Here is a 15388-nt window from a genome sequence, read left to right on the forward strand (position 1 = left end):
CGCGCACGTAATTCTCTTGTTAAGGGCTGATAAACGAAATGAAAGAGACCAGTCTCTTCAGCGGCCAGGCTTACTATTCTCGACATACACGGACCGTAAAATGCATCACAGACACAACACACATGGTGACATTACTACATACAAGCATAGACTAGCATATTCTGCAAATGTTTCTTTCTAAATTCCAAGACTTTCAGGTTGTCCCCAACCACTTCAGTTAGCATTGCCAGGCCAATGCTGAAGTGGCCTGATACCTACACAGCAACCCATTCATTTCGAAATAATTGAACAATTCATGGCCATTATTCCCAAGGTCAAAAATTTATAAATTGGGGTTAGGGTTCACTTAAAGGAGCCATGAAGAGAAAATACAACTTCGTTTAATTTGAAAGAACTAGGATTCAGTATCTCACTCAGCTCCATTACAGCCCCAAAAGATGTTTTTTAACGAAAAAAAAGCAAGAAGTATTTAAAAACTTTCAAATTTTGCGCCACAGTGACGTGTTATGAGCAAGAATGACGTCATACGGGCCGACAATAAAACGTAATTTTCAGTGCGTTAACTGCACGTTACCCTTCAAGTGATGCGGTCAAATGGAACTAGAGGCCCCATTACAGACGTTCAGCCATGTGTCGTCGCGACAGGTCAGTTAGGCGGCCGCCAATCGCACAAACAAGGTTCTGTGACGTCATAGAAAAGTTGCGGGAAATTGACTAGGGGGTCGCGACTGCTTCACACGTTTTCTTTAATATCTCCGTTATTTGTTCGAAGATTGCGTTGATATTGGTGTCGTTGTTATCGGGACTAAGCAGTCTTTCTAGTAAACCCAAGTTCTATTTTGTCTTCATGGCTCCTTTAAGCACCGAAGCAGAAGCTGGGCTACGAGGTGCACCACAGTGGAGGTCCACAGGCCCAATTTAAAATGCGAGGAGATTTTTGGTGTGCACCAGAATCTCAACACAAGGCGGTTTTCGCCTTTCATTTCCATCAGAAAAACAGCCACCCTGGCCAGCTCACGTTGGGCTCACAAGCCCAAACACCTTGCCCACAAAGCTACTGCGGTGGGTTGTTCCTACTTCAACGTGACCTGCAGCGTTTTAATGTTGAAACTTAAGCAAAAAAAAAAAAATTGTTGCCAATGCAGGCCGCTCACTCCCCAGTGACAACACACAGGCAATTCTCAAAAGCCCCGAAAATGTGGAAAAAAGGGCTGCTGCAACACAGTCAAGGTTCATTTTACAAGGAAACTTATAATACAAATAGCAATTTCAGGTCTTTTCATATAATGTGACAAAACCCACTTTTCCTCAAGGCAGTCCTTGTGCTGGTGAAGAGCAGGCGACACAGCACTTGCTTTCCTCAAAAGGCATAGCCAAGTGTTACAGAGGAGCACATGTCGGGATGATGACCCCCCTGATCCTTCATAAAGATTACAATGCATTAAACAGCCCATTACATCATGATCGCATAATCCCCAGGAAATAAACTAGACGTTAAAGGATGCTATCTATAATTATAGCTTCCTTTACCGCTTTAGTCACCCTCGTCCCGAAGCCACAAGTGATCTTTCCGCACCACACAAATGTACAACTCATTCATTCCACTTTATTTGATGCTTCGAGGCGTACTTCTGCGTTCTTCCCCCCTGTTCTCAGAACGGGAGCAAGTCCGCACACATGTCCACCAGAGAAGGACCCTCGGACGACGAGTCGCTTGCGCCCGGGTGGATGCTGTGGCTGTTGGAGGGTTCGTGTGGGTGAGGAGGCGCTGGAACAGGCAGGTGGTAGAGGCGGGCCGTCGGCATAGGCTTGGCCCCGTGCCGTGTCAGCAGGTGTTGAGTGAGCTGGTACCTGCAGAGAGCGTGGTGAATACTTCAGTGATGCAATCATCATCGTTATCATCATCATCAATCTCTGTGTCCACTGCAGGACCAAGGCATGTCCCATGCTCCTGCAATCTTTCCTGTCTTGCGACGCCCTCGTCCATTTTTCGCCTACAAATTTCTGATTTCGCTTCATCAGGTACTTGTCCACAATCTCTCATTCTGTTCCCCTGATTGTCAGCCCTCCACATTAAATACAACACCACGCTAATTCGAGTGATGCAATACTATTGGTAATGGATGCAGCGATGCAACACAAGATTCAGGGTGATGACAGTAAATGGGTGCACATATACTGAAAATTAGTCTTTCATATGAATGAAGAAACTTTAAAACATAAAAACAGGTGTTTTCTCTTTTTTTCTTTTCAAAGAGAAGATTTCTATGCCTCACTGACGGCATCTTATGTTGCACCGAAATTCACAGCCCGAAAGACAACTTTACACAGTGGGTTTCCCAAAACGATGATGGTGGTAAGCGAAGGCACATCAAGCGCCTCACGAAAAAAACGCTCCGTGTGATCGGAATCCAACCTGTGTCCTTCACGTTATGAAGCCGACATCTATCCGCTTGTGCCATTCTGAGACACAGTCGAAGCACTTTGGATTTTGGACTTCAAAGTTTCGTGGGAGAAAGCTTTTAAATGCAGAGCATTTCAGTAACTCACGATGTCACCCGTGTTGACGTCCGTAGTCCGCACCGCACCCCTCCCTACTATATAAAAAAAACATACTATCCGGCGCCAGGTTTCGATCCCTCGACCCTGCGGGCGGAACGCAATGTACATGGTGCTCTAACCACTGCGCCTCAAAGCCGACACAGAATGGGACGCTACTAACGCGCCTTATATCGTTGACTCATTAAAATTACTGCTGACGAGCGCTCTCTCGTCAGCAGTTGCCACAAGTGCAACAACATTAACGTAACGCAAACTACTTAACGTCGTGCACCCCCGGAAATGCTCTGCATTTGATCGTGCCCCTCGCGAGGGGGATGTTTCACTGCGTCTTCCTACTGGCCAGTACACTCGTCACCATCTGTCGGATGTTGTGCGAACCCTTTGCGGCTGATGGCGTGCGATTTGAAACGACATTTAGATGTGAAGCAGCTTTTCTTTTAACCATCTTTTTCTTGTATCAGCCATGCAATGTGCTTATGCATGCAAGTGTCTATGTTTGTTTTGCATTTCCCAGGCATGGTGTAGGCTGTGAAGGTCAGCATTCCATCACTGGTGTTTACACCACAGACACCCAATGGCATTGGTCTCTGGATCTAGCATCAGCGAGCATGTGTGCTGGGTGCTATATCGGCCCATCGCCTCCTTTAACTATATGCCTGGAACGTCGCCCACTTTTCCATTGGAGCCGGCGCGCTGCATATTGTGGGGAGGTGTCGAGAAATGGTGTGGACAAGTTCTTCTTTCTTTTGTTTTTTCCTTTGTCACACCGGCGGCGCATAGAGCAGAAGCATGCACATTTCAGACACAAGCTTTTTGTCACAAAATTCCCAAAATGTACTTTCTAGTTGCGCCTACATGGACAGTAGTAGAGGTGGGATTAAAATAGAAGTCAAGTGGTGATAATTTCCTTAATGCTAACTATACCATGCACAACCTGATGGTCGTCTTACAACATTGTTTTGACTAGCAACAGTACTCACTGATCTCCTCCTTCAGATATATACATTTCTATAGGGAGACACTGACCTGTTGGAGTTTAATTTGATCCCATGAACAAGCTTTATATTAAGGCTGATTCGGGTTAGACAAATCAATCCACGATAAGTTCATAGCCTACAAGAAAACCGGACAGACTACTATCAATCATTTTTATAACACATCGACATGCCCTCTCAGCAGGATTTACAGTTTTTTTCCAGCTACTAAATAATTTTCAAACGTTCGTGATGCTGTTTTTTAACGACAAGGGCAATTATTGCCCCGATGAACTCAATTAGTGTTCTTGGTCATCGCCTATCAAAATGATTGTTCTATAGCTTCATTGTAAATGGCTGGTGATAGTCCTATACCGGCAGTTTTGTAATAGTCTGTAACTGATAGTACAGTGTTCATAGCTGGAGATTACAGGCCATCTAGAGATCCCGATTGTCAAGTATTAATAGGGCAGCCACTAAGGATAGTGTTTGTACTATCCTTTAAATTTTCATCAGACCATATTATAAACCGGTAGTGTAGCTACTGATTGATAATTGATAGCTTCAGCTGTGGTCGGTACCTTTCAAGGGACACTGAAGACAAAACTGAAGTCGGTCTAAATATATAGATTGGCATACATAGAAAACGAATAGTATACCAGTCTTTGGGTCAATACCTTGGAAAAAAGCGTGCAAAAAATAAAAAAAATGAAGCTATCAGCCGCCCAGCAGAGATGACATCAACGGCGACTGAGCAGATGTGCCAAGAGTCACGTGACGAACCACAGAGCGAGAACCGCACACACGTCTCAAAGAAACACATAAAATCTTTATTTGCACAATAACTTTCATAAGTCATAAACAATTATAAATGTACAAGTATAATTCAAGGCGTGCCGACATTTGCAAGCTGCCAAGCCAAGTGGCGGTTGCAATGGTTATTGCAGGTTTGGCAAAGTCACATGTCTGTGTTTACATCATGGCGGCAAGAAGTGCGTTGGCCTTCCACACTTCAACTCTTCTGTGGACAGTAATTTGTGTCTGATAGAACCCGTTTTTTACTCCCTCACATAGCGCTGTCTGCCTGAACAAAGTTTTGCATCCAGGTCGGCAGAGGCTGAAGCTGTGTGTGTGTTGTGGTTGCGTTTGCTTTGCGATGAAATTCGACGCCGCGCTCATGTGGGTGGAACTGTGCTTACTATGCTGGAATTATCACTAGCGGTGATTCATCCCCGCACCGGGTACATAGAGTCTGCGCGAGTTTTTTTTAAAAACCTTCTCGGCTTGCGCCGGAGTGAAGTGACTTTTTGCCCCTGTAAATCGCAAGAAGTGAGTGCTACCCTTATGACGAAGAGGAAGCAATCGATCGCCTTTAATTTCGCGCTTCGGCCTCAAAGCGCATGCTGTGACGTTGGGTTTGTTCGAAACCATTTCTTGATTGTCTTGAAGTTTCATAAAATGTGTGTGCCAAACCGGGTCTTTTGATTCAGGGCATCGCGTGCTGCTGTACTTCCACAATGGTGCATACCTATGTAAAATGATATTTGTATCATGTTACGCACGTTTCTCATTCCCTACTGGCGCCACAGCGTTAGTTTGCAGTGGTTTGGGCACTCGTAAGAGCCCTAGGCACACTTCTGGCAGACGGGCTCATAGGCAACTCGCTTCGCAAAACATTCAACCGATGCTGCGGTTAGCGTTACCATATCGCTACGGAAAAAAATTAGTGTTGCAAGCTGTTGCAAGCTACACTAACAGATGGCCCCACATTTTCAAGCCGAGTGCATCGAAGCGACTGAAACCTGACTACCCATAACGAGAATGCAAATCAAAAGAGCGCCCCTGTCATCGTTTGTGCTTCAGTTGCGCTGTTCACTAGGTGAAGTAAAAGGTCGCGCAGCACCTTCACATCGTTTAACCACCATCTCACGTCCCATGCAGCACCAAGATTGACGCACAGAAAGTGGCAGGTGACGGAAGAGTGAGGCGGGCAAGTTATTTTGTTGTATGCGCCGAGTACGCGACCAGTGGTTCCTGTGGCACAATGGTTCGCTCGGTAGTTTTTAGTTTTTCTGCTAGACCACACCGCTGTCTCGCTCTCTTCTGGCAATCGTTGACGTCGCACGAAACGTCATGAAATGGCACGAGCAATGAAATGTGTTTTCAATTGCTAATTTCTCGGCAATTTAAGCATCTTTCACCGCTGAATAAACGCTGAGAGGGCTTCGGAGCAATCAAACTTTCATTCGATCCCAACTTGTTATTTGCTTCAAGGAGTACTGATACAAAATTTCGAAGCCTAGGTAACTATGTAAAAGGTTTCCTTTGTATACGGAAATATCTCCCGGCAAGTTTCTAAAGTAACCGTATAGTATAACATATTTAAAATCCATTTTAATCTTAGAGTGCACGAGAAAGCTGAGAACGGATACCCTCCCGCAATCGGCATCAGCATGACGCCATCTACTAATCCTGGCTCCGAACTGCTGACTGGGGGCCCCTGTGATGTGGCCAACGCGCTGGCTACGGTTGGTGTGCGCTACTTTGGCGTGGATGTTACGTCACCGTTTTGTGACTGACGTCATGCTGTCAGGCACATGGGGATGACGGAGATGCGCACCCGTCCAGACTGGCAGCGGTGCGACAAGAACGGTAACGTCACGAGCGCACTCCTGTCACGGTGGCCGTCTCAGTGTTCGTTTTGTCAAAACCGAAACTGACACACATAAACGAGGCTGCAAATTATTATTTACACTGCGACCGACCGCCTGATGTGCCATTATATGATTAGTGGGCTGGTAGCCACCCATAACAGCAAACAAAACGTAACTCGAAAATTTCGTGTCAATACTCCTTTCAGTGTCTCTTTAAGTGGACACACTGCTGCCCGTGTGAACATCCTTCAGAGCATGAAGTCCTCCACTAGACCACTTTAGTAACTCATATGTAAAACACGGCGGGACTGGCAACATTTCTTTACTCCAAACAAGAAGCAAAGCAAGCCTCAGAACACAGGCTCCAAAATATGCGAGAGGAAAGTGTTGCATGGCTGGACTAATTAAACTATACATCACTCATCTCCATTTTATACTTCAATGTTGCCACACGACATCGGTATGAATGATACATGTGAAGAGCATATGTGAAATGGGTGAAACACAATGTTATATTTCAAAATAAAAGGTGCAATTGAACCAGTGATATGCGTTACAATTTCAGCACTTTTTAGGACAGATGCCTGTGCTCCAGCAGCTTGACGGAAGCACTTTGATCAGTTGCTCCGTGAGCAAAATTTGTGAGAAGGGGGGAATGAACTTTCTGGCAACGAGCTCCAAGAGGCCCCTGCCGCGTGTGGGGCCTTTGCTGTCACAGCTCAGGACCGGGAGGCTTTCGAGAACTTAGATGCTCCTCTGCGTGCAAACTTCAGGAGGCTTAAAGGTAACCTTTGATGTCAAAGCACACAGACCAGAAGTCTCCCCAGTCCCACCGGAAGCTTGACAAGCTCTTTCGCTGGATGAAAGAGTCCTACTACGGTCTTGATGACTGATCAGTCCAAGGTGGGGAATGTTGCTCTTTGCTCCCTGAAGCACTGCGGTGAGGTCTGCGCAGGGTATGCGCTCACTTACAGCGAGAACAATGAAGCCTCCGAACATTGCAAGGCCGAACATACAAAACAGCGCAAAAAACGAGTACTAAGAAACAAGGGCACAGACGAGTGCGCTGAGCGACAAACTGACAAAACAATCGTTTGTCAGCGCTCGTCTGTGCCCTTCTTTCTTAGTCCTCGTTTTTTGCGCTGTTTTGTATGTTCAGAATGAACCAACTGGCCCCACTCGAGACGCTAGTTGCAAGGCTGGGAACGTCAGGACTTGAGACTAATGGTCTCTCTTAGCGCTCTTTCAGACCCCGTGCTGCAATTGTCAGCGAGGTCCCTGATTACTTGGCATCTCTGCTGAACTGCAACAAGTTGACTCAGTGCGAAAAACGTGAAGCTCTAAACGTTGCTGCCTCTGGAAGCCGCCACGATACCTGCCTTAACATCTTTTCGAGGCAGCAAGTTGCACTCTTCACATCAGCTGATGCATCCAGCACTTGGGTGAGAAAAGCCAAACACTGACTCAACCGGGGTCGCTGGAAATTTTCAGCGTCAGAACGAACTGAAACTTTTCCACAGCAGGCAGATGACGAATGCAGTCCACGTTTGATTTACAGTTAAACCTGGATGTAACGAACCTCTACGCAACGAATTCCCGGATTTAATGAAGTTTTTCAATTCCCCATTGCCACCCCCATAGAAGCCCATGTGTTTGCAACCTCTCTGTAACGAAATCTTGCGGTGGGTAACTTTGATGTAACGAAGTCTGCAAGCTGGCCAGTCACTGCTTTTTGCACTTTTATTAAAAATTCGGCCCGAAAAATGCACACATTTAGTGAATATACCAGCATTACTGTCAGGAGCCAGCAGCTACGAAAATGTCTAGACTCGCCTAAAAACGAAATTTGCTCTAATGATGATGATGAACGAAGTGGCCAGCGCCATCCCGCGGCTTACAAAGCATCCACTTCTTGTTTTGCTTGTGCAGCCTCACACCACACCACGTAACTTTTTTTTCACCGGCACAGCAAACTACAAAACTACAGTGCGTTTCCCAATGTGAGTGTGGTCTCATTTCGAGACATAAGTTTTGAGGCGCTAGACCATTCTATTGGCGTGTAGTGGCACGTCTACACTTTTACCTGTGGTATAGGTTCATCGGTGACGAGTTCTGCTGTCTGAAAAAAAAAGTTCCCTTTTTTTTTCAAGGCAAGCTCGTAATTTCAAATTCCGTCTCCGCCGGCGAGAAATAAAAATATTGCTGCCCGGTACAGTATCTCAGCTATCATCCTGTCAACAATTTTGAGTGCGGTAAACAGATTGATTTGATTGATTGTAGGGTTTAACGCGCCGACGCGACGCAGGCGATGAGGCGCGCCGTAGTGGAGGGCTCCGGATTAATTTTGACCACCTGGGGATCTTTATCGTGCGCTGAAATCTCGTACACACGACGTTTTTGCTTTTCGCCTCCATCAGAAAAGCGGCCGCCGCGGCCAGGAATCAAGTTCGCAAAAAAGGTGCTCTTTCAGCCCCCGCTTGGCTCTTGAAGCACGTTAAGGCGCCCGAAAGTGTCAAAAGGCAAAAGTGATCCTCAAGTTACGTTTGTTAATACAGGGGTAAGTGACCTTCCTTCTCTGAAGTGCCGTGCACATGTAGTGCCTATGCTCATGCGAAAGTGGCAGGCGCAACTCGCGCAGTTTTTCACCGTGAAATAAATCCCTGAAGGGCGAGTTCACCTTCACTGATTTCTAGCATTTTGGCTTCGTTTCTGGTTCAATCCCGCGAGCCTTAACCGTCTGCCTACCGTAGACTAGCTGAGCTTGTCCACACAGGTTGTACCGCTCCCCCCGAAGATGAGCTACGCTCGTCCCCCTAATACAAGCGCTTGCACTCTACCGGAGTCACGCTACCCCAAAGTATGTTAGTTTATTTATCATGTTAGTCATGTTTATCATGTTCTTTGTCATGTTAGTTTATTTTGAACCGGTTTTATCTATTATATACACTTGTTTGTTGACCATCATTTGACAACTTGACAACAGGAGATGTCTCTGCATCTCCTGTCATCAAGCGACAGGAGACGCACGAGCCCGTAAGGTGCTTCGCCATTAAAACCTCCATTTAACCCTTTCGCTCCCATCGACGAGTATAGTCGTCATGAGATTTTGTACTAAAGTGACTAATGACGACTATACTCGTCATCGGTCATTTTGGAGCCCTCGCGGCGCTTTTTTGCAAGACACTGCTGCCATGTGGTGAAGCCATCTTCGAGCACTCTTTTGTACCCAATTAAGGAAATAAAGGAACGTTATTTCTCCGAAATAATGGTTCCATGTGAAACCATCTTGGAGCAATCTTTTTTTACACAATTAGAGAAATAAAGGAACATTATTTTATCGAAATAACGATGCCATTTCCTTCAGAAGTAAAAGCTCTGCAATTTGAGTGAAAAACATTTTTCGGTAAATTTGGTACATTTTCTTTTCTTTTTCACAGTACGGAAAGGGTTAACCTGAAACCAGCATGTAATGAGAACTTTTGAACTTTTGTCAACTTCATTACATCCAGGTTTAACTGTAGTGGCAAAGGTCAGTGCATGGTACAGCTCTTTGCTGAAGAAGTTGTCTGGCTTGCTCGAGTCCTTAAAGTCTTAGTGCATGCAGTAAACTCAACTTCTAGCCAAATTAGCCTTGCATAGTCTACGTTGGTGAAATGATGGGCGTCGTTGTTGTTCCAGTGAATGTACTGATGATCTGGGTGACATGGCGGATTACTTCTGCAAGCTGCTTTCCAGTGCATCCTTTTGTTAATAAATACCAGACAGGTATGGTGTACATGGCATGAAGGCCACAGAGCAGAAAACACAAGACTGTACTTGCCAGGGTTTCGCTGTCAGATTTCACAACAAGATGTTGCAGCTCAGAGCTTATGTCAACATCACAAATGAATGCCTCTCTTTATTGTACAGCAGCTTCTGCCAAATTCTCATTTCATCCACAATCAGTGAGCATACTTTGGATGAGCATACTTTGGATGAGCATACTTTGGATGAGCATACTTTGGACTGAGTCATTTTACAGACCTGCAGTTCGACTTCGTGGCGAGAACAAATAAAGAGACTGAACCAAACTCCGCCACACTCCATGCCAATTTAATTCTGAAAGGTCCTATTGCAGAGTAGCTTTAAGAGGTTTTTCAGACCGCTCAGACGCTTTCACTGACAAATTTCGAATGACAATGGAGAGTCGAATCGTTGTCTCTGACCACTGCGGTTTCTTTTTCTTGTACAGTCAAACCTTGTTATAATGAAGTAGTATGGGGACAGAAAATTAGTTTGTTATAACCAATATTAGTTGCAACAGTAGAGGTAAAAATCGCCTATAACTAATCGTCAACCTGGCTCGCACAAAAATACTTGATACAAAAATGCATTTTTTAAGGCTTCAAACCCACTATAAGCAAAGTAACCCTTACCTTTCTCCTTGTTGCATTTCAAGCTCAATAAACCGGAACATGAGTACGAGAAATTACAACAGAACAAAGCTCACTTGACAAAACAGGCCTGCATCCTTATTTATTTAGTGAAGGATGTGATCTTTGTCTGGGGGCTGCTCACAGCACTGAGCAGGATTAAGTTTTTCAGTGTCCACGAACAAAAGGGCCTTTATCTTCTGTAGTTTTGGACTACGGGGGGTTTTTCCAAGTACCTTCTTAGCCTCCTGGTCAAATATTTCTTTGTTATACCCAATACTGCGGGCGGCTCTGGAGGTTTCAATTTTGTTATAAAAGAATAGGTGTCATTGAAATAAAGCGCGGTCAACCAAAGTTTATATTTAGTTTGCTATAGCCGATAATTTGCTAACTGTAGCTCCTAGCGTGGTCCGATAGCAACAGGGCCTTTGCGTTTCCCCTCTCTGCGTACGATGCCACTACTAGAAATGCTCGGATTCATCTCGAAGCTTCGGCAGCTCCATTTTATATCCGTCTACCGTTCTGTTCAATCTTTGGTTCTTCCATCCTGTTCAATCTTTTGTTCTTCCATCTCAGTGCGCACTCCACCTCTGTCCATCGTTTGCACACGAGACGTAAGAATGACGAGAACGGTTCCGCTAGTGTCTCAGTAGCACACCATTGTTTAGCGTAAACCCTTTTCCATCGCACAGTGTGCCTGACAATACTAGAAGCTTGGACTAGTTTGTCCTTTGGTCTGTAAGCAAATTTGTGACACCCAGGCTTAATGTCCAACCATACACAAAGCATACTAGCAGTACTAAGTCGGCACAGCTGGAGACGTGTACACCTGCCAGTAACACATCAATGTCAATGCAGCTATAATTAAAAAAAAAAAAATGATGGAAGCTCACACTAACACATAAAACATGAAGGTAATGAAGCTGTGCGCAATATTCATGACCATCACGAAGGTTTAAGTCCATGGTTGATGCCCATTTGCTTCTTCTTCGCCGCCACAATGTCCTTAACTCCATCATTGTTACCGTAAGTGTGAGCTTTTTTCATTTTTCGGAAAAGATAATCATTGCACGTGACCCTGGAGGGGCGTACACTACCACATATATTTCTCGTTACGAGCAAATGTTGCCACGGTTATGCCAAAAGCTCGAGTCTTTCTCGTTACGAGCAAGTGTTGCCCCGACTACAGCGAGCGCTGGAGTTCTTTTGACTAATCTTTGCCAATCTCCCTAGGCGGGTGCTTGGCTTGACAAACGTGCGCTGGGGGCGCAGGGTGGTCGCCACATGCGAGCGCTAGGCATTTTCTTGATTTTGTTAACTGCCAGGTTTTGTAGACGCGAGAAATTTGTTATTGAGGGATTTTGTTATTGCGGGGTTCAACTCTAGCACTACTCATCATCGCAGGCTACCCAAGTCACGAAACGGCAATGAGAAAGCTCAGTAAAGGCCGGCTTCTGTTCCCTGAAGCTGTAGTATTAACAAAGAGCCCTTCCCCTCCCCCTCACCTGCGCTGGAAGCTCTGTGGGCAGAAGTCGCACCGGTGCGGCCGCTCCTTGGTGTGGCGCAGCTGGTGTCGCCGGATGGCGCTCTCGAACCGGCTCACAAAGGGGCAGTAGGGGCACTGGAGAATACGCCTCCGGACGCCCCCCACCGCCGGGTCCGACAAGGACGACGGCTCCATGGGGGGCACTGCGGGACCAACAAGGGGGGTAGGAGCAACCATCACCCAAAGCACCTCTCAATCACATGTGACCGAGAAAACAAGAAGCTGAGATGATGTACATAAACAGGTCTCACTGGCATAGCTTATGATAGAATCAATCTCTCCACACTAACAAAAACTGAACTCTAATACCCTGTCACACGGGCACTATCAATCCAAATTGAAGCGAAACGCGATAGACTTTTCGATCGACACACCGCTGCTGGTACACGGCACGTTTCAATCCCGATCGAGAAGCTGCACAGGTTGCGCTCACATTTTTCGTGCCAGATGGCACTAAAAATGTACTTCGTGGCCGGCGGCTAATAATTTTGCGCGGTCGTATGTATACATAACTATATAAATGTTACCGCATGCTTATTTGGGTCAAGTTATTTGATACAATTTGTGGCGTTAGTTGAAGTTGTCAACTTCTGTGCCATTACTCAGCGGGGATGACAGTACCACCGCTTTTGTCTGATCGCGCTTGGAAACCTCAATCGCGCTTAAGAAACCAGCATTGAGTTCGAGTGGGATCGGGCTCGATTATGATTGAAATTGCCGTGAAGCAGCACACGATCAAGACTGCGCTCGATCCTGGTCGACCCAATCGCGATTTAAAGTGCCCATGAGACAGGGGTATAACAATCAACTTTCAAAAACATTTTTCCCTTCTGTTTTCTAGTTTTCTTTTTACCTACTGTAACACTTGCCGAAGCGGAATGAATCTCTTCAAGCTAAGGACTAGACCTAAAAATAAAGGCTCTGCAATTTTTCCCTTATTGTTACGACAGTTTTATTTTTTTCCATCTGTAAAGCCTGTCAAAGCAGTTTTTAAAAGTGATAAAACCCCTTTTATAAGATGTCACGCGCAAGCAATGCTCAACCTCGAGCAAAGAATGATGCAGAAATAACCGAGTGAACGAGTAGTGTGGAGTGAAGGAAGAGAAGGGAAACAGTTGCAGCATCTTGCCCACCTTGTCAGATGTGCAACCCTGTCACATCCTGTCCGCAGCCAGAAAATAAGCCATAGTGGAGTGCCCTGCATTGTTTAGACTACCTGGGATCTTTAAAGGCCAACTGCACTAAAAACTCCGACCTCTTCAAACCCTTATTTCTGTATAGTCTGCCTAAAAAGACTGCAAGATACAAAATATAACACCTGAAACACACGCATCCATGGAGCAAACTACCATAAAAAATCGGTGGTTTTGAAAAAGAAATTGAGAAAAGAGCGGCCCTTGTAACCAGGCTAAAGTGGCGTTACAATTAGCCGGCCAGAGCAAATCTGCACACAACGCTTTTCCCTTGCAGCAGCCCTTGGAGAAGAGCACCAAGTGGAACTCGACCAGTTCTCCTGGCTGGCCGGAGAAACAAGCACCCGGCCGGCCGCAATGTCACTTCCGCATCATGGTTGTTCGCGCAATCTGCCGGCACGTGCAGCATCGCCTACGACGGTGCTATTTTAAACGTTTATAACCATTTAACAATGCATTTCGCAGAGCTGTCATGTCTCGGTTGGCATGGTGGTACGAACTGCACGTTAAAAATAAATTCAGCCGAGGTGAAATTTCAGTGCAGTTGGCCTTCAATACTTGTTGAAGCCTCTCAACACACAGTCCATTGAAACTGCATTCCTTCTCATATGCTGCGTCTCTAGTGCTTGCTAACAGACTAACTGTGCAAGCAGTGACGTTTAGACATTGCTATACGAAATGAGCATTATTCTCTGACCGGCTATTAACAGTAGAACCTCTACTACTTTTAACTGCTAAAACCCCTTTAGCAAAGATTTCACTACTAAGAAACTTGTATGCAGAACTTCTCAAGGGAAATTCCTTTCAAGAGCCCGTTATCTGCTTCCCTAAGTTGTAACTATAAAGTGTATGTAGTAATGCATTGACAGAAAACTTTTTTCCACTGTATAAATTTTCCCACAAGAAAGTTCCACTTCTGCTAACATACGCACAGTTGGCATACTTTTGTCAGAATTTTTCGCACAGCATTGGGGTCAAGCAACCCAAAGGTGCCTGCTGTGCTGTGGGGCTTTCGAAAATGCTTTTGCAAGTTTTGAAACAAAATTAGGTTTCTGCTATGCAGCAACTTCGTTGATTGCACAGTGCTCAAGGCAAAGGCTTTCTGGGAAGCTCAGACTTCTCGGTTCAAGATCAATTTTCCCTCACTTTGGCAAAACCACCTTGTAAAGTATAGAATTCAGGAAGCTACAAGAGCAATGCAAATTTTTTAGGGCATATCTCAAAAGCAAAGGCCCTTAGTATAGAGCTGCAAACAGAACTCATGTCAGCCATTCCAAGAGTCATTTATAAGCAGACAAACTGATTGACTCAGTCATGCTTGAGTAGACAAGCTGAACAGGGTTTGACAAAAAAGAAAAAACGTATGCACAGAAACAAAGCATGGTGTTTCAGAAACAAAGGGTGCATGGCTAAGCCGGCACAAACTGAAAGATCAAGACTCCCGTGCTCAGCAGAGTTCACTGGTAAGAGTACAGAATTCTACTTAGTATGAGTAAAAGTTTACAGCATGCGACAGAATTGTTATGCTACAGTCAGAAGGCAACTGTAGGCAGGCCACCAAACTTCAAACTGGTTACACAGCACAACACTGCAGTGTGTAACGATGACAACCACTCTGACACTTCAGCACTGAAACGATGTGTAAAGCTACATTTTCCATCATAGAAATGGACTAAAATTCCCTTAATAGAGGCAACAATTCCTTGCTGTTACATTGGACACTGAAGAGCTATACCAACCTGGCTTTTCTCATTCAATGCCACTGACACGAAGGAAATCATCGCACGAGGCAATATGCAGTCTTTTTGCATACACTGGATCTGCTCTGTTCAATGCCACAACAGAACAAAAGAAGGGGAGGAACCAGAGGAGGAAAGGAAAGCACTATTCCCTAGTGTTCCCATCAACAATCCCAAACACGGAACACAGCCTCTGTAAATCATTAAAACTCCGAAACCCAATCACGTCGCAAAAGTTGATGTCCTTCTGGGACTGAGGTCATTCTGAGTTGATGCCACACAGAAGGACTCGCAAAGATGCCACCCTG

General features: G+C 45.3%; 1 protein-coding gene across 1 annotated transcript; it reads right to left on the reverse strand.

The window, feature by feature from the left end:
* Positions 1 to 1586: 1586 nt before the first annotated feature.
* LOC144173606 (uncharacterized) lies at positions 1587 to 13555 on the reverse strand. The gene is made up of 2 exons (XM_077701958.1): positions 12108 to 13555; positions 1587 to 1851 (listed from the first exon to the last, which is right to left on the reverse strand). The coding sequence occupies exons 1-2, from the start codon at positions 12323 to 12325 to the stop codon at positions 1653 to 1655; spliced, it is 417 nt and encodes a 138-aa protein (XP_077558084.1). The 5' UTR covers positions 12326 to 13555; the 3' UTR covers positions 1587 to 1652.
* Between the last annotated feature and the right edge of the window lie 1833 nt (positions 13556 to 15388).

This window comes from Haemaphysalis longicornis, unplaced genomic scaffold (genome assembly GCF_048455015.1).
Source record: "Haemaphysalis longicornis isolate Haplotype H1 unplaced genomic scaffold, Haemaphysalis longicornis Haplotype H1 scaffold_3, whole genome shotgun sequence".
In the NCBI taxonomy this organism is placed as follows: domain Eukaryota; kingdom Metazoa; phylum Arthropoda; class Arachnida; order Ixodida; family Ixodidae; genus Haemaphysalis; species Haemaphysalis longicornis.